The following is a 21,114-nucleotide window of genomic DNA, read 5'->3' as shown; positions in this document are numbered from 1 at the left end:
TGTTTAATTAAAGAAATTCAATAGTAGGTAGGCACCTACTACGTAGCTTGTAACTATCGTAAAAATTGACAGTGCGGCGCGCGGTGACGTGCGTACGTGAGCGCGTGTGGCAACCAACTGGCTTGCCTATCTACCGTGAACGGGAGCCGATTCGTAGGTATTAATCCGAGCTCGCGCGGAGAGTTCCATAGGCCTGGCCAAAGACTTATCATCGATCATCGTGGGCCAAAGCCATATACTAATTATTTCATAGGACCGGTGGCGGGCCGGATAAAATCGATTGGCGCGCCGGAGATGGCCCGCGGGCCTTACTTTGCCCACCACTGGTTTTACGTTAAGTTACCTGCAGTAAAGCGTGGCTGGAATGCGCGGTGTTGAGGTCCAGGGCGGGCGCCACGGCGGGCACGGGCGCCGGCGCGGGCGCGGGGTGCGCGTGCGCCAGCTGCCGCGCGCCGAACTCCACTGCGAAACAAGATAACATTTATGCAAAAATTTCATTTTTAGGGTTCCGTAGCCAAAGGGTAAAACGGGACCCTATTACTAAGACTTCGCTGTCCGTCCGTCCGTCTGTCTGTCACCAGGCTGTATCTCACGAACCGTGATAGCTAAACAGTAGAAATTTTCACAGATGATGTATTTCTGTTGCCGCTATAACAACAAATACTAAAAACAGAATAAAATAAAGATTTAAGTGGGGCTCCCATACAACAAACGTGATTTTTGACCAAAGTTAAGCAACGTCGGGCGTGGTCAGTACTTGGATGGGTGACCGTTTTCTTTTTGCATTTTTTTCCGTTTTTTTTTTTGCTTTATGGTACGGAACCCTTCGTGCGCGAGACCGATTCGCACTTGCCCGGTTTTTGGTACAAGCTTTTATACTTTTTTTTCCACAGGCAACTAATACTCATCAAGACAATTGCAACAACCTCAAACACAATGGGGTTGGCAACTGTCAAAGGTTTGCATAGATGGCGCCATCATAGCTTGCCCCTTTTTCTACGAGATTCGGCTTAAAGAGCTTGCATCCAGGGTATTAAAAAAACAAAAATTTGACACAATTCTAGGCATTGACAGGGCAAGCTATGATGGCGCCATCTGCTAAAAACTTCCACCGGCCAACCCCATTAGGTTGCGTTGTTTCATCACAGAATTCCCATGGTCACACCTATCTCCATCATCAGATCAGCTCCATTTCATCATAATATTGCATTGTCCGATTTACATACGTATGCATTTATCACTCAAGTTTAATTTAAAAAAAATGTAGGTGGTATCAGTTAAGTATATGTTAAACCTTCAGTGCTGCACAAGTACTTTAAAGTTTAAATCATTTACTTTGCTATTATAATTACTGTAATTGTAAATTTTATTTAGTTATTAAGTTTAGTTATTAAGTAACATGTCCTGTATTGTATACCCTAGCAGGGTGTCATGCACCTACGAAGACTAAAATGTAAGACCTATTGTACTGATGAGCATGAGAACAATGGATTAAATGAATATGAATATGAATTTTAATTTTTAACAAGCAGAAACGTCTGCGAACGATGCTATTATTATGCGATATTATTATTATTTTCCACTTTTAAATTTATGAATATGAATATTATATCATGTAAAAAAAATACGTCACATTTTGATTTAGGTAAGTAATTTTTCCTACTACGTCGGTGGCAAGCAAACATACGGCCTGCCTGATGGTAAGCCGTCTCCGTAGCCTACGATCGCCTGTAACTCCAGAGGTGTTACATGCGCATTTTTTGAGAATTTTTTTTTAGTAGAGTCTAGTGTTATTTGGCTAGTAATAAGCGACATACTCTTCGGAAGGCAGACTTACCGTTGTGCATATGCATGTTTTCGTGCGCGTACGCCTGCTCCGGGCATTCGTACTTGACGACCGCCGGCCGCGGCGTCAGGGTCTCCATAGATGGCGCTGGTTGGTTTTGTTCCTGTTAACAATAATAAATAGCATTAGTACTTAATTAACAAGTTTTTGCAAAGATTAAAAAAAACCGGACTAGTGCAAGTTGGACTCGCCCACCGAGGGCTCCGTACTTTTTAGTATTTGTTGTTATAGCGGCAACAGAAATACATCATCAGTGAAAATTTCAACTGTCTCATCAGGTGATAAAGCCTAGTGACAGACATACGGACGGACAGACGGACAGCGGAGTAATAGGGTCCCGTTTTTACCCTTTGGGTACGGAATTTGAATTTCTATCTTAAAAGGTTAACTTGACGTGTACCGAGCTACTAACAATGCGATAACAGCGATGAATGCAGCTCGGGTGTGCGCGACGCCCCCTACCCCGGCTCCCCTCATCGAACGACTGTATAGACTGTGGCCTGTAGCTATAGTATAGATGATAGGATCCTATAGATGTGCTATACGCGTGCCTCCGGGAGGGACCAAACATACGCAATGCGACACTATGATTGGTCGCATTTATTTGTTGCCGAACATAATCCATACAAAATTTACGGTGGGGCATTAAAAAATATGAGATTGTTGAACCTCATACCTGTGTCAGTTATACAGGGTGGAAAGATAAGTAGGGCCCTGGAGAGAAACTACCTTAAATCCTTAAGCTGGCTCATTTTACTTAAAGGAGACATTCCTTTATTAAAAAAAAAAAAACAAAACTGCATTCAAAGATTTTCTAAAACTCTACTAGTCGATACAGTTGATGTTAATGATAACATTTCTCCAAGAAACATTAGGTCTTACACTCGTCTGTCGTACTAAATATCTATAAAATCTAATATTTAGTACTCAAGATTTTTATTAGACAAGCCAAATTGAAGAAAAAAAGAAAAATACTTTAGATGCAGTTTTGTTTCTTTTTAAAAATAAAGGAATGTCTCCTTTAAGAAAAATGAGCCAGCTTAAGGATTTAAGGTAGTTTCCCTCCAGGGCCCGACTTATCTTTCCACACTGTATAGTTACTAGATTCATGGGCTATAGCGACCCTATCCCAATATCTTCAACTGTGGTAACGTGCCTTTATACAAAACTGCATTAGTAAGCGTCCACGACCAACGTCCACCGCTTACAGGTCGGTACGCTCGTTAGCCACCATGTATCCGTACCTGGAAGCACCGTTTGCCGAACATGTGGTGTTTCTTCTGCGGTTGGTGCGAGCGCTCGCGTCCGTACGAGCCGTCGTAAGGCCGGAACTTTGAGCTGCAATTAAAAATTTACTTTTTACAACTGATAGCAAAGTTGCATTTTATTCACATGTGAGACAAAGTAATCAAATGCAAATTGTGAGTTGTTTTCTTACGTTTGCTAGTAGAATTGACTTTTAAATGATGATTTTGGATGATAAATATTTCATAACATTCATTTGGATTTGATTTGGTTTGTTTTTGTTTGATATTTTACATTTAATATTTGCTTCGGGTTGGTGTGGTCAAAAATTTTGTGTTTCACTCGGGGGCAAATTTTGTTTAACCCTTGTGCTTTGAAACCCTCGCGACGCTTAAGATTCCATTTTTCGAACCACTCGCTACGCTCGTGGTTCAATTTTGGAATCTTTCGCTTGCTCGGGTATCAATATTAGCACGAGCGGTTAAACAACAACTTTGCCCCCGAGTGAAACAAATAACTATAGTATGTTTCACAGATAAAGAAACACATAATGTCGACCGGTCTGGCCTAGTGGGTAGTGACCCTGCCTGTGAAGCCAATGGTCCTGGGTTCGAATCCCGAAGTATTTGTGTATTATAAATATTTATCGTTGTTTGAGTAACCACAACACAAGCTTCCTTGCGCTTACCGTGGGACTAAGTCAATTTGTGTAAGAATGTCCTTATAATGTCGGCAGTACACACTCGTCGAGATTCTCGCCGAGTCTCGGCACCGTTCCGATCCAATCAGAGAAGCGCGAGACGAGAAGGGAGCAGCATGTACACACTCGTTCTCGGCCTGTCTCGGGGTCAGGGGTGCGAAACTCCTGAGATCGGTCAAACTCGGCTCCGCTCGGCTCAGCATTGCTCCGAGCAATTATTAGGGTTGGCACCACTTGACTACCTTCTGCGTGCACGACCACAGATAAGATAATCACTTGAATTTTGACAACCCTAAATAGCCGAAAGGGATAGTGTCATATATTAGAAAGGGATAGCATGATTCGACCCTGAACCGCTGTCAAACTTCGGTTTTGTAGGAAGTTTCCTTTCTGTACGGTAGTACTATTATTTATTCTGTGTCGGGGTCTCGGCGAGTGTGTACAGCCGGCATAAGAGATGTCAATCGCTATTTATGGTGTGATTTATGAGAAGTGTATTAGAGCCATACAAACCTGTGGAACTCCTGCGCAGAGTCGCTGCCGTCGCACCATTCGCCGTCAGAAAAAGACGGCACGCGCTCCGAGCCCATGGATGAGACGGCGCTATCGGGCGCCGAGTCTATCTGTCTCGCTCTTACCTGTGGAACTCCTGCGCAGAGTCACTGCCGTCGCACCACTCGCCGTCAGAAAGAGATGGCACGCACTCCGAGCCCATGGATGAGACGGCGCTATCGGACGCCGATTCTATCTGTCTCGCTCTTACCTGTGGAACTCCTGCGCAGAGTCGCTGCCGTCGCACCACTCGCCGTCAGAAAGAGATGGCACGCGCTCCGAGCCCATGGATGAGACGGCGCTATCGGACGCCGAGTCTCGCTCTAAAATGTATGATAGACGTATTAAAAATTAGGGAAAACAGGAAAATTTTAATGAATACAGGCTAAATACCCTAATCACGACGTTTAATAACATGTAGAGTCGGACCAAGCTAACTCTGCATCGCATTTGCAATGTTAAACATCCGTATTGACGTTTCTTCAAACAAAAACGTCACTTTTGACGTTTGACGCTGACATATCCAATCCATATCGTTTCAATATCTAGTATTTGACATATCTCATTGTTCGAATACGGCTGAAAGTGTGTCAGTAAGAGCCACTTGCGCCATCCCACTAACCCGGGGTTAAGCGGTCAAACCGTTATAACCTAGTGTTAAATTGTGCTGGTAACCATGGTAACTCCAGGTTTAACCGCTTAACCCCGGGTTAGTGGAATGGTGCAAGCGGCCCTAAGTAATTTTAAAGGACCAAGCATCTTACTACGGGGCCGAAAAATTGCCAAAATTTTGCTAATCACGTAAGTAACGGACTCGAAATTAATTTAAATAATAGATATAGTTTAAGTTTTGTAGGTTAGTTATTTAACTAAGTTTTTATAAGTATGTATATTAAGTTCGAATGCACTAATAAATATTGAAAGTTAAAAAAAAATACATTAGATTTCACATTCATCATCTCAGCCATAAGACGTCCACTGCTGAACATAGGCCTCCTCCTTATGGGGGGGGGGGGGGAATGCCATAATCGCCACGCTTGGCAGGCGGGTTGGCGATCGCAGTCGAGTACACCGAATTTGAGGGACGCTGCTGCCCGTCCACCGGTGGACGTGGACGTGGTTTAAGGATATGCCCGGGTCCAGATTTCACATTAGATTAATATAATTGATAAATAGGGGAATACGCCAGTAACTGGCCACCTCAAATCAAATATCAATTCTATACACCTATAAATAGAATTCATTATAGTATAAGATGGCCAGTTATTGAAAGCCGGTCAGTTATTGAAATCTTATACTAAAATGAATTCTGTTTATAGGTGAATAGAATTCATTTTTAGTTTAGGGCGACCAGTTACTGGCGAATTATCCTACCTAAAGTTGGTCAAGCAGATCTTGTCAGTAGAAAAAGGCGGCAAATTTGAAAAATGTCGGCGCAAAGGGATATCGTCACATAGAAAATTTGAATTTCGCGCCTTTTTATACTGACAAGATTTGCTTGACCAGCTATATCTATCACGTTAGATTAATATGATAAATAGCTATCTAATCATTTATGTAGGTGTGCGAGTCCCATCATATTATAGATAAATCAAATGATATATGATATATAAATAATCATTCGGAAGTGACAATCCGCGATAAAATGTTGGCCGATAAATGAATGCCTGTTTATTACCTTTACAGTATATATCGTCGGGTGACAAGCAAAAGTCACTAAGTACTATCAAAAAATTTAAGTAACAATGCACTTTATTACACTTGTAACACGGTTTATTGTCCAATAATTTAAATGGTGTTAGTTAGTGACTTTTGCTTGTCACCCGACGATATGGTGCTACTTTGCCGCCCCAGGTAATTAACACAATACTTGCGTATGTCATAAATTTATAGGGCCATATGTACTGTAAAACGTTGTACAATACACGTGCGAAAAGGTAATTTGCAACTCGTGTCGATTTAAGCCTTTAGAAGGCAGAGGGAATATATTTCCCACTTGAATTTTAACTTTATTTCAAAGTGATAGAGTTCAATTTTGCATGATTCCTGACACCTTAATGCCTTATAAAGGGTTAAAACACTCCCTTCGGCCGTGTTTCAATTTATCGCCACTCGTTGCGAATCTCCTAATTTTCGCACATGTATCGTAATGTACTATTTCACAGCTACCTACTTCAGTCTTGAGGGGGGAGGGGGGGAATGTATACAAATTGGTCGTCTCGACAGTTGCTCGCAGTGGGAACGTTTCCATTTGAACCCGTGTTCCTCGTGGTCGCCGGCAACCAGCAGTCGCTTGTGTGTCGCCACTACGTTGCGAGTCGCCGAGACGCTCGGGCGACCGGCGACCAAGGCTTGGAACCAGTTTTTTTTTTCAGAACCCCGAAATAGCCCAATATTTTTAATTATTTTATGCTCTTTATGTAGGACTGAATTAAATATTTAATTAACAACTTCGTATTATTAGATTGTCCCAATATTTTTTTTTATAATAAACCAAAGAACGTAATATTACCGGTTTTTTTTTATTTATTTATTTATTATGAATGGGCTTACTCATGGCCACAGACTAGCCGAGGCGTAGACGTGGCCTACGATGGAGCGAGCTCGCCCAGAAGGTGCCTGTTCACTCTTGATTTGAAGGTTGCCGGGTTATAAGAACACGGAAATATAGACGCCGGCAGGGAATTCCATTCCTTGGCAGTGCGCATAAGGAAAGTAGAAGCAAAGCGCTTAGTGCGAATTGTATTTGAATTGTATTGGTATTTTTTGTATGAAGTAAAAACCGGTTCAAGGCCTTGCCGGCGACTAAGGGTCGGTTGCACCAAACTGTCCGTATCGTTAAAGAGTTCGCTAAATTTTTATGTATGGAGATTTTCATAGTAAAGCGCCGGGGCGCGCCGCTGACTTTGATCAGTCTGTCAAATGTGGTTGGTGCAACTGGCCCTAAGGGTCGGTTGCACCAAACTGTTCGTATCGTTAAAGAGTTCGCAAAAATTTTTTGTATGGAAATTTTCGTAGTAAAGCGCCGGGGCGCGCCGGCTGACGTTGACCAGTCTGTCAAATGTGGTTGGTGCAACTGGCCCTAAGGGTCGGTTGCACCAAACTGTTCGTATCGTTAAAGAGTTCGCAAAATTTTTTTGTATGGAAATTTTCGTAGTAAAGCGCCGGGGCGCGCCGCTGACTTTGATCAGTCTGTCAAATGTGGTTGGTGCAACTGGCCCTAAGTGCGTAAACGCCCTTATAAACTATAGAAAATAACAGTCGCCACCGACAAGTCGTCAGTGCGTAACAGCTCTAAGAAAGCCAAGGGGCCATTAGCCAAGGACCCAGCGAGTACTGACCGGCGATCATCATGTGGGAGTGGTTGTGGGGCGCGTGGTGGCCCCCCGCGGCCCCGTCCAGCATACGCATCGTGTACATGCCTGCAAACAACACAAATAAATAAATATAAATATAGTTTGTTGTACAACAAGAGATCAAAGTTTGATATTTCTTCGAGTGCTTATTTTGAGTCCCGTGCAAGCGAAAGATTATAGTATTATAGAATCTTGAGCGTAGTAAGGGATTCAAAAGCGCACGATATGTAAATAACTTTGATCTCGTGTAGTACACAAAATTTTTCACCCTAAGCAGTGAGAACTGTGAGAACATACCTAGAGGGACAGACATAATAGAACCCAAGTATATCGAACTTGTATTAGACCCCGCATGTTGAAATGACATTTGACTATAAAGGTCACTTGAATGTCATTAGGCTCACTGTTTTTAAGAAGCAAAGTACCCTTGTTCGAGCTGCTGAGGTGAAAAATATTATAGGACATTCTTACACAGATTGACCAAGTCCCACAGCACAGAATAAATAATAGTACTCGGTAAGAAGACCTTACTCTCTAACAAAACGCGTCTGTTACGATCAGGACAGATATGGCCGCTAGGTGGCGACAGCGCCACGCGCGGCTTATGACTAGCCACCAAAATTGGTGTAGAACGGATGTACTTGTAGCTACCTGTTGCAAAGCAACGAAATCGCGGAGTGAGACACGCCTGCCCACAGTAAGTTCAAGAAGCTGGCTTGTGTTGTGGGGACTCAGACGACGATATATATAATAATATATAAATACATAGAATACAACCATGACTCAGGAACAAATATCTGTGTCATCACATAAATAAATGCCCTTACTGGGATTCGAACCTAGGACCATCGGCTTCACAGGCAGGGTCACTACCCACTAGGCCGGACCGGTCGTCAACAAATTTTAACTTATATGTCTACTTCAGTAATATGGCGTTGAATCTACAATTCTGAACCAGGGTGCGTAGCCAACGTGCCATCGTTAACGCTCCGTAGCGAAAGAAACGCAACTGTCACCGCAAAATAACACAGAAGAGTGATAGAGAGATGACTACAATCCGCTACGGAGCGTTATTGGCACGTTGGCTACGCGCCCAGGTAATTTTTTTTGCAATTCACCCATAGCTCGACTTTTTATCGCCACAATTATCTGTCCACACATTTGCACGTTATTTACCTACTTATATAAAAAATAATTTTCGTAGAACGTTTTTTTTAATACGCTTTTGAACCCCAAAAGTTACAGGAGGGATCAATAGGGAGATGATTCTCAGAGCGATTATTTTCAAAAGTACCGGACCGGATCGGACCAAACCAGACCGGTACCGAATACCGATAAGGTATCAAACCGGACTAATTCAAATAAAGCCTAGTTTTCTATCTCGGTTTGAAGTGCTTTTTTAAAATCATATAGTAGGCGCATTTGCCAATCCTTAGGTGTCACAATTACTAAAAAAAAAGCAGATCATCAGAAAAATTTATAAAAAAAACTCACAACTAAGCTCCTTCCTTAACAACTGTTCAAAAATCCACTTTGGCAGCATAGTAATGCTTACTATCTTAATTTTGTGCTTCACAAAAACAAGATAAAACTCGTGTCATTCGCATACAAACGCGTCTGCATGTGTGCGTGACTTTCGACCATCCAAATATCTACCTTAAACGGCTAAATATAGAGTTAAAATTAAACAAATGGTGATATTTTGTCGTATAATCGTTACGCTGATAAAAAAATATGCTGACATCGAATGACTAGCATAAATGGGGCAGCGAATACGTCACGATTACAAGTGCTAATACAGAACAGACCTAGATAAGGAGATAATAAGCAAATTGAGCGTTTGCTTGCATTATTTGTATGCTAAAATCATGTGATAGCTAGCTTTTTAAATGTCATTGAAAGGACCATGACTAGGCGTAAATGTAAAAAAAAAACTATAGCATCTGCCCGCGACTTCATTTGTGTACTTTCACATAGCGCATGTAACACCTATGGAGTTGCGGGCGTCCATAGGCTACGGTTACTGCTTACTATCAGGCGGGTCGTATGCTTGTTTGCCATCGATGTGGTGTGGCGATAGGTAAAAAAAAAATATTTCATCACCCCTCCTCACCTATAATAAGGACAATTTCTGGGATATATTCTATCCCATGTTCTTTCACGGTCCTCAAACTATCTCCATATCAAATTTCATCTTAATCGGTTCAGTCGTTTAGGCGTAAATATGTAACAGACGAGACTATACTTTTACATTTCTAATAATAAATATATATTACCGACATAGTAGTGATATTAGCATAAGAGTCCGTCTAAGGGTGTCCCCACATATATCTGTCGGCGGCCGATCTTAAGATCAGGCATATCGTGAAACGTGATAATCTTTGACTCGTTCCCTGAGTCGACGGAGCCCCGCTAAGCGGGGCTCTGATTTCTGGGCAGTTTGGCCTTCGGGCATCGGAAGCAATCTAACGAACCTATCCTACCTATATATTGGTTTAATGTAATTATCGTCATTATAGTCAAAACATTACACAGAAACATTACGATCTGCCTGACATAACGATCGGCAGCCGAAATATCGAAGACGTTTGGAGAGGACAAGCAAACATTTATAATGATACAACAGAATAAAAATAGTAGGAACTACCGTACAGAAATGACACTTCCTTACAAAACCAACCTTACGACGACCGGTCTGGCCTAGTGGGTAGTGACCCTGCCTGTGAAGCCGATGGTCCTGGGTTCGAATCCCAGTAAGGGCATTTATTTGTGTGATGACACAGATATTTGTTCCTGAGTCATGGTTGTTTTCTATGTATTTAAGTATTTATATATTGAATATATCGTTGTCTAAGTACGCGCAACACAAGCCTTCTTGAGCTTACTGTGGGACTTTGTCAATCTGTGTAAGAATGTCCTGTAAAATAAAACCGAAAAAAATATCTTATCTGTGATCGTGCACGCAAAGGGGACGTCAAGTTGTGCCAATCCTAATTGCTCGTAGCAATGCTGAGCCGAACGGAGCCTCGAATGCCCGAAAGTATCAGAGGGCTTACCGCGAACCACGTTCGACGTGTTGCCTCCCTGTCACGCTTACGTACGAATTTACAAGTGCGACAGAGAGGCAACCCGTCGAAAGTGGTTCGCGGTAGGGCCTCAGTGTCGCCCTACCGATGAAAATTCCAGGGCTATAACCGCGAAAATCGAAGTTCGCAAATTGCTCTGTCACTCTAATTACGCCTTCGTTGGAGTAAAAGAGAAAGATCCCCGCAATTTGCGAATTTCGGTTTTCGCGGTAGCCGCTCAGTTGTTATTGCAATGTCCGTGCAAAGTTCACTTGTTCCGCCTCTAGAGCCTTTATCACATCAGTGATAAAGATAATGTATTTCTATCTGACATTCACACAGACCTAGTATTACATAGATGAGCTATACGCGTGCCTCCGTAAGGGACAAAACATACACAAAGCGACAATATTAAAAACACGTTTTAACATTCCTGACAACATACCAAAAACAATCTACGTAATTCGGTCGGGTTATTTGTTGCCCACCATAAACCATACTAAATTTTTGGTGGGGAACAAACAAAAAGTGAGACTGTAACAAGGACAAGCAATAATACCGCTTTCTCTGCTACTCCTACTGAAAGTTCCATAAGTGCATCTCGTTCGGTCATTTGGCCCCTCCCCCATCATCATCATCATCATTTCGGCCTATATACGTCCCACTGCTGAGCACAGGCCTCCTCTCATGCGCGAGAGGGCTTGGGCTATAGTCCCCACGCTAGCCCAATGCGGATTGGGGACTTCACATACACCTTTGAATTTCTTCGCAGATGTATGCAGGTTTCCTCGCGATGTTTTCCTTCACCGAAAAGCTAGTGGTAAATATCAAATGATATTTCGTACATAAGTTCCGAAAAACTCATTGGTACGAGCCAGGATTTGAACCCTGGACCTTCGGATTGAAAGTCGGACGTCATAACCACTCGGCCACCACTGATTCATCATCATCATCATCATCTCAGCCTATATACGTCCCACTGCTGAGCACAGGCCTCCTCTCATGCGCGAGAGGGCTTGGGCTATAGTCCCCACGCTAGCCCAATGCGGATTGGGGACTTCACATACACCTTTGAATTTCTTCGCAGATGTATGCAGGTTTCCTCGCGATGTTTTCCTTCACCGAAAAGCTAGTGGTAAATATCAAATGATATTTCGTACATAAGTTCCGAAAAACTCATTGGTACGAGCCAGGATTTGAACCCTGGACCTTCGGATTGAAAGTCGGACGTCATAACCACTCGGCCACCACTGCTTCATCATCATCATCATCATCTCAGCCTATATACGTCCCACTGCTGAGCACAGGCCTCCTCTCATGCACGAGAGGGCTTGGGCTATAGTCCCCACGCTAGCCCAATGCGGATTGGGGACTTCACATACACCTTTGAATTTCTTCGCAGATGTATGCAGGTTTCCTCGCGATGTTTTCCTTCACCGAAAAGCTAGTGGTAAATATCAAATGATATTTCGTACATAAGTTCCGAAAAACTCATTGGTACGAGCCAGGATTTGAACCCTGGACCTTCGGATTGAAAGTCAGACGTCATATCCACTCGGCCACCACTGCTTATATGCCCCCATGTCCTCTCTATATTATTGTACCTCTTAAGTCCGTGCAAAGTTCACTTGTTCCGCCTCTAGAGCCTTTATCACATCAGTGATAAAGATAATGTATTTCTATCTGACATTCACACAGACCTAGTATTACATAGATGAGCTATACGCGTGCCTCCGTAAGGGACAAAACATACACAAAGCGACAATATTAAAAACACGTTTTAACATTCCTGACAACATACCAAAAACAATCTACGTAATTCGGTCGGGTTATTTGTTGCCCACCATAAACCATACTAAATTTTTGGTGGGGAACAAACAAAAAATGAGACTGTAACAAGGACAAGCAATAATACCGCTTTCTCTGCTACTCCTACTGAAAGTTCCATAAGCGCATCTCGTTCGGTCATTTGGCCCCTCCCCCATGTCCTCTCTATATTATTGTCATCATCATCATCATCTCAGCCATAAGACGTCCACTGCTGAACATAGGCCTCCCCCTTTTTTTATGGGGGGTGAATGCCATAATCGCCACGCTTGGCAGGCGGGTTGGCGATCGCAGTCGAGTACACCGAATTTGAGGGACGCTGCTGCCCGTCCACCGGTGGTCTTGGACGTGGTTTAAGGACATAACCGGGTCCTGGACGTAGTTTAAGGACATACCCGGGTCCCGGGTATATTATTGTACCTCCTCTTAAGTCCGTGCAAAGTTCACTTGTTCCGCCTCTAGAGCCTTTATCACATCAGTGATAAAGATAATGTATTTCTATCTGACATTCATCGATATCGACTCAGCAGATTTGACGTTACTTATGACATAACGGCACGTGGAACATGATACAAACATTCACAAATTGGAGCCGCCATTAACAGGCGTTCCCCTCTGTCGAAAATAAGCGGCCAATGGTCAACCACATGTCAACCATATGTATGGACTGACGTTTGTCTGACATGACGTAAGTACCTATACATTTGATGTGCCCCTCCCCCGCAAAAAACGGCAGACTATTTTGTACCGAAAATTTTAGACATGGCGTCTCCGTTGGTTATATCCTCTAAGACAAATAGGGTTGCCACCGACACAACACCGAAAGTCAACACCGACATTGGCAAATTCACCCTGTGCAAAATAAATAATTTTTGTGTCTATGTGCGCACGAAATGTCTGTATACGCATCAATGTGTGTGTATTATTATTTAGGACAGTCAGTTGAATAATTCGGCGTTACCATGGCAACGTGGTACAGTCGGACCAAACCGACTCAGAGTCAAAGGGCCATATCGCGAAAACCGATATTCGTACATTACGGGGATCTTTCTCTTTTACCCCAAATGGAAGTGTAATTAGAGTGACGGAGAAAGATGCCCGCATATTAATTAATAATATAAAGTGTCATTCTATGGAATTTACTGAAATCATGATTTAGTGACAGTTTCAATATGGCGGTTTGTTTACATAGTTAGCAAGTTCTATAGAATGATACTTTACAGGTCATAGTCTGGCAAATACATTTTTGTCAATAGGAAAAGGCGGCAGATTTGAAAAATAACCGCGCCACTCAAAATAATAGTGCATCCTTTTCTACAGGCAAACGATTTGCCAAAATATAAGTGGGTACGTCACAATTGTTTGTATGAAAACTTACCATCATATAATTTGTAGTAAGAACTTAAGTATTCAGCGGGGTCAGGGTACAACAAGTGACTCGGCAAAAATGGCGGCAGATACGGCGCGCCGTACGCGAATGGAGACACTGACAGATTCATCTTAATCGTAGATAATCACTCCAATCCTTAACTATTACCACACTATCACTTAATAAAACTATAGTCAGACATCATACAAAGCTGTTCACTCCTATATTTCACACACACAACTAATAGCTTTCAATATTTTCGATCCAATCTATAACGTTATCAGTCCAAGGATTACGATAATCTCTTCTTTGAAAACAAAACATCCATAGAAACCATTTTCTAATTCTGTTAGAATTAGGGAAATTTCTGTGACGTCAAATATTAGCTTTACAATATGGCGTATCTCTTAAGACCTTTGCAAATAGCGACATGACTTTCCTTTGTCCCATTTTCTTATCTCTGGCGCGTTTGAGGGAAAGTTACACGGGGTCGTAGTGTTGTCTATACTTGAAAGTCCATAGACAATAGTTGTATCTTTTCAGTACGGCCACTGGGACCTTGGTTAGGGATTCGCAGCTTATTCTTGGGCGGCGTAGGGCGCAACACAAGCGGCAAGTACATTCAGAATTGTGCACCTTTCTCTTCAAATTACGTTGCTTCATGAAGTGTGTCATATGTAGGCTTTTTACAACTTCGTTGAAGACAACCCTTGAGATTTCCAAGTTGTTTATTGGGCACTTTTAGTTGTGCTTCTGTAAAAGTCTATATAATTCACAATAGTCTTTTAAATTGCAACACAGCAATCAAGTTTTAAATATTCAACACAATTTCTAACACGAAATCGATTTGAATTAGTTCGAAAGTCTAAAACAAAGTCTCTCAAACACAGGTATTTCAAAAAAAATTGCGCGATTCACTTAACAATCTTATTCATTACAAATAAGCGGTAAACGTATGAAAAAACACCCATGTTGGACAATTAAAAAAGAAACTATATCCTTTCGTAACCAAAATCGCCAGGATAAAAAAAAACACCTTTTATTTTTTTAAAACGTCTAGAGCTCAGCGCGAGAAATGTAAAATGGCTGCCGTTCACGCGCTCTCTTAAATAAGAGGTGCTAGCAAACAATATTATCTTATTTACTGTCTGTTTACACAGTTTACACACAAAAGGATTATTTACGTCTATTTTTATATCGACCTTAAATGAGAGTTTCTTTTATTTTATGCCATTTTTATATATTCTGACTTTTTTGCAATTTTTTCGTCATTTCTAGTCAGAATCAAGAGCTCTCTCGATCCTAATGGGATAAAAATGTCCCAGAGTTTTTTCCTATTGTGTTACCATTTCCCCATATACTTTACACGGCGGTAACAAAAAGGAAAGTTTGAAAAATGTATGGAAATTTTAGGACACCTTTTTTCTCCTATAAGGATGAAAAGGGCTCGCGGTCCCGACTAGAAATAACACAAAAGTGGCAAAAAAGGTCACAATATATAAAAATGGCAAAAAATAAAAGAAACGCTCAAATTCCACTAAAATAGCAATACATAATTTGGACATTACATTTAATTTTACGTCTATGTAGATAGGCCGGCGGGCGGTGACTAAGCGGTATAGTTTGTTTATATTGACCGTGATAAGGCGAAATTGAGTAATATATACAGTTGAAACAGCAGAGGTTAACCACCCAACTTTATTTCAAGTCAACGTACTTACATAATCTTTCAGTGTTTCCCATTTATTACTAAACCATAGAAATTTTAGAAATTTCGCGCCTATTTTTTGCGATAAAGTTAACTTGTCATGGACCATGGATATTTTTGAATTTCGCGCCTATTTTTGCGATAAAGTTAACTTGTCATGGACCATGGATATTTTTCAAATTCGCGCCTATTTAGTGATAAAGTTAACTTGTCATGGACCATGGATATTTTTGAACTTCGCGCCTATTTTTTGCGATAAAGTTAACTTGTCATGGACCATGGATATTTTTCAAATTCGCGCCTATTTTTTGCTATAAAGTTAACTTGTCATGGACCATGAACCATGGATATTTTTGAATTTCCCGCTTATTTTTTGCGATAAAGTTAACTTGTCATGGACCATGAATATTTTTGAATTTCGCGCCTATTTTTAGCGATAAAGTTAACTTGTCATGGACCATGGATATTTTTGAATTTCGCGCCTATTTTTAGTGATAAAGATAACTTGTCAGAGTATATACAGGTCCGTGGTTAAAATAAAGTATAGGGTATTATACTGTATTTAAAATAAAATATTTTACACCATGCATGAAATAAAGCACCATATAATTATTATAAAAACACAGATAGAAGTTATTTTTAAACAGTTATATTTAATAAATCGGATAGAAATATAAAAAGTAGGTGAGTTGACCGTGACGTTACGATGTAATGACTAATGTTTCTTATAAATTCCATATAAGCAAATCGTTTTGACAGTTCTAAAAAAGTAACTGATTTGACTAGTAGGAAAATACCCTATTGTTCATAGACTATTTATTAAAAAAGTAAATAGCTCTGTTTGCGCTAGAACTAGTAAGATCAAAATACACATTTACCTGTCACAGATCTTTATCGTATCCGGTCGATAACAGTCGCATGCGCATAACTACATCTTGTGAACAATAAAATAAATCAGCAAGTCAATATTATTGAAAAACATGGAAGCCTTAAAACATAGATATCTCTGCCATAAAATACTTATGTCATAAGGAATGATTAATAGAAGTCAATATTAGGGTGAACCAACTTTTTCTTGTCACTAGTTGCCATGGTTACGGTCTTCTGAGTCACCCTTGAAACACTAGTTTTTCGTATTTAAATGAACTAAACTTGAATTCTTTGTTAGTTATAAGGCCTTTCCATAATGGGACATCTACTAAGCAGGTTAGTAGAACATGGTACAGCAGTTCTTCTAACAAACTATGCTACTATTGTCTCCTGGTTGATGAGACAGAATAACACATTTCGACGACCGGTCTGGCCTAGTGGGTAGTGACTCTGCCTATGAAGCCGATGGTCCCGGGTTCGAATCCTGGTAAGGGCATTTATTTGTATGATGATACAGATATTTGTTCCTGAGTTATGGTTGTTTTCTATGTATTTAAGTATTTATATATTACATATATCGTTGTCTGAGTATCCCAACACAAGCCTTCTTGAGCTTACCGTTGGGCTTAGTCAATTTGTGTAAAAATGTCCTATAATATTTATTTTATTTATTTATTTTTTTATTTATAACAACAAGAAATAGTTGATCGACCCATTAGTAATAGTACTAGTGACTCGCCCCGGCTTCGGACGTACACAAAACCTTAACATATACAGCTAAACCTTCCTCAAGAATCACTCTATTGATAGGTGAAAACCGCATGAAAATCCGTTGAGTAGTTTTTGAGTATATCGCGAACATACATACAGACAGACAGACGCGGCGGGGGGCTTTGTTTTATAAGATAGTGAAGTAGGTCCGATTCCCGATTGAGATGAAATTTTGCATACATATGTAACAACAACTACAACAACAAAATTTGTAATTGTAATTTATGATAATCAAATTGATTACATCGTGTTACGAGAATTTGTTTTTTACAAGCTTTTATTTAGTTTCACCAGTTTTATTTAGTTTCTGTCTGTGTGTAATCAAATCTTGCAAGTTAAATTTGATCCACTTCCCGGTTTCCGATTGAGCTGAAATTTTAAGTTACGTAAATCGAATGGCAATATAATATTATGATGACATGGAGCTAATTTGATGATGAAGAGAGAGGTGGCCATAGGAACTCTGTGATGAAACAACGCAAATTGTGTTTGGCGTTGTTAGAATAGTCTCGATGAGTATTAGTTAAATTGCCTGTAAAAAGTTAAGTATAGTCAGCGATAAAAGCTTGTACAAAAAATGTTTCTTTTTCCAAAAACTTTTTTCATATGGCAACCCCCACCCTTGCGCAAAAGGGGCGGCGCAAATGAGGTTGGCCGGTTGAAGTATTAAGCAGATGGCGCCAGCATAGCTTGCCCTGTCAATTCCTAGAATTGTGTCAAATTTTAGTTTTTTAATGGAATTTTATGCCCTGGATACTAGCCCTTTAAGCCAAATCTCATAGTATAAGCAAAGACATATGTAACTTCGTATAAGATGAATAAAGTCTAAGAAAAAAAAAGTGCCTCGGAAATCAAGAAAAAGTCATTCTCGGCTAGATGGCGTGACGACACCGTTTCATATTTAACAATTTTAACACATAGATATCAGTGAATGAACATAGGTCAAAATGATATAAAAATAATAAAATCATTTATCCTTATATATTCATTTTTTTGATAATTTTATAGGTACGTGTTTATTTTGAGTTATAGTCGTGTGTCGATAGATGGCAGTAAATGTACAGTGACTACAACATTTACTATGACAGGACCCCTCTATACTATCTATTCTTTTTGGTATAAGGGACAAGCTATGATGGCGCCATCTACGCAAACCTTTGACAGTTGCCAACCCCATTACTCAGAGCTCGTGCGCAGGCCGTATAACATGCCTATCTAGAATCTAGATAACAAGACGAACGCCCTTGACTAGATCTAGATGTTAAACTAGTACGCAAAACCTTATCGTACATTGGTTATTTGTAGAAACGTAACCCTTACGTTGTTATGATCTAAGTGTGTATGAAACTATGAACATAATATACAAAATCATCCATTCAAATTTCCACCTTATGGTCTTCGTCATTAGATTCATGTTTTAATGTTTTATTAATAAATAGTGTCCAGTTTAAACGTAGTGTTAATGTCTATGTAAACTGACAGATGATACAAGATGGCGGCCGTGACAGGTTAAAAGCGGTTTTGTGTATGAACTGTGAAGTGGCTGATTGACATAAGTTGTAAGAAAATATTGTAAAAACGTTTGTTTTAACGCGACGGTCGTTGGGCTCGGTAATTTTATTATGTTATTGTTATTATAAAATTAAGTACTCATCATGGAATAAAATAAGCAGACTTACATTCGACGTCAAAGATATGTTTATTTTGTTCGCCTTATTACAAAGGGGTAATGTGCAAAAGTGCAAACATATCTTTGACGTCGTGTGTACAGTCGCCATCAGATATATCGGAGCGGCTAAGGCGCTCACAAATATCTGAACACGTCTCTATTTCCAGGGCGTTAGAGTGCATGTTTAGATATTGTGACCACCTTGGCCGTTCCGATATATCTGATGGCGACTGTACAATGCCTGAACATTAATTTTTCATGTAATGTCATTGAGTTTTTCTTTATTGATTTAAATGCCATCTAAATGAGTGGCCATCTGCACGTTACGGTCACGTGATCGCGTTACGCTGTCTCGAGTTTATCATTTTTTCCCCACCTCAAAAAGTGCCCAGCGCCGCCAAAGAAGTTTTCACTTCAAAAAAATTAAACTACCTAATTGATACTTATACACTTTTTTCTAAGTTCTTTCATAGCGAAATATAAGTATATAAAGAAAGAGTAGTAACTCCATAAGGTTTACTCGGGTAATTCCGAATGTCGAAAACTGTCGGATAATTCCGAAAAGTGACTTTTATTATGATGGAATTAAGGGTGATTTTCATCTGAATTTCGGAATTATCCGACATTCGGTAATACCCGAATACACCTTACATTAGTTTCTTATCAAAACGCGAGTTATTTCGTAGTCGACATCTAACGTCAAGTAGCGGAACTATCAGTACCGCTACTCGACACTAGATGTCGTGAGTGTCGTTACTGACGAAAGAATGTACTGCTAAAACAATTTACAACTATGTAATACCAAAAAGAATAGATAGTATAGAGGGGTCCTGTAAATGTTGCAGTCACTGTAAATTCACTGCCATCTATCGACACACGACTAAAACTCAAAATGAAAACGTATAAAATTATCAAAAAAAAAATATATATATATATGGATAAATGATTTTATTATTTTTATATCATTTATATGTTCATTCACTGATATCTGTGTTAAAATTGTTAAATATAAATGGTGTCGTCACGCCATCTAGCCGAGCATAGGCTAAAGGTGTGTGCGGCATCTATCCGAGGATGACTTTTTCTTGATTTCCGAGGCACGTGTTTTCCTTAGACTTTATTCATCTTATACGAAGTTACATACGTCTTTGGTATTACCAATATTTATACGTGTTTATATGGAGTTATAGTCGTGTGTCGATAGATGGCAGTAAATTTACAGTGACTAATACAACATTTACTATGACAGCACCCCTCTGTACTATCTATTATTTTTGGTAATACTAAAAGCAGAAGGAGTTGAAAATAAGAGTTCTGGTTAATCCGGTTATAATATTATTGGCGACATCTATTGTCAACTAGCAATTGATAAATTCCGCTAATTGACGCTAGATGTAGACTACGAAATAACTCGCGAAGAAAACTAATGTATGGAGTTATAGTGTGTAGCTTTCAAATAGAGCCCGATGGCTAATCCTATTGTCTATTGTTAAGTAAAACCGCACGTGCTACTTACCCGCAAAAAGGGTCTTAATTATTCTATTTGGCACCGGACCGCAGGTTAGTCCAACGCTCAAAAAACCAGTGTAGCGCTGTAGTAGCGCTCTTCGATAACGCGCATTTGCTACGCATCTCGATGACACATTTTAGACTGGTTCTGTAGCGTTCAACTCGTCGGCACTCAGTAACCGAAGTACGTATTTTTTATGCAGGTAGTCGTGGCACGTGGCACGAGCGGTTTTACTTAACAATAGACAATATGATTAGCCATTGGGGTCTATTTGAAAGCTACACACTATACCACTCTTTCCTTACTTATATTTCTCTATGGTTCATTGACCTATATCTCGATATAAGGACTTAGTTAACCTTGTCATTATCAAGTTTATCATGCTTATGATTATTACCGCTAATATTTGGTAAACGATCCGCAAGTCATCCCTAACACTGAGATGCAAAAAGTCCGATAATTCGCTGGAAATGTATGACTTGTCAATATGTTTAATGTATATCAATTGATATACATTTTTATATCAGATAATTGTGTTGTTCGGCGCGTTATCCATCGATATCATTTAATCTATATCTATTATAGATAGTCCCGTAAGGCCCACCGTCCAACCTGTAGTACAAATC

General features: G+C 40.2%; 1 protein-coding gene across 1 annotated transcript in view; it reads right to left on the bottom strand.

The window, feature by feature from the left end:
* Positions 1-21,114, bottom strand: part of LOC134677463 (segmentation protein cap'n'collar-like) — a 166,383-nt gene that overhangs the window by 11,045 nt on the left and 134,224 nt on the right. The window contains exons 13-17 of the mRNA XM_063535945.1: positions 7,685-7,765; positions 4,555-4,666; positions 3,091-3,184; positions 1,838-1,949; positions 344-462 (exon numbers count right to left, since the gene is read on the bottom strand). Coding sequence (XP_063392015.1) covers positions 344-462; positions 1,838-1,949; positions 3,091-3,184; positions 4,555-4,666; positions 7,685-7,765 — 518 coding nt within the window. The remainder of the gene's footprint in view (positions 1-343; positions 463-1,837; positions 1,950-3,090; positions 3,185-4,554; positions 4,667-7,684; positions 7,766-21,114) is intronic.

This window comes from Cydia fagiglandana, chromosome 26 (assembly GCF_963556715.1).
Source record: "Cydia fagiglandana chromosome 26, ilCydFagi1.1, whole genome shotgun sequence".
Lineage (NCBI taxonomy): Eukaryota > Metazoa > Arthropoda > Insecta > Lepidoptera > Tortricidae > Cydia > Cydia fagiglandana.
This window is presented reverse-complemented; position numbering and strand designations above follow the sequence as displayed.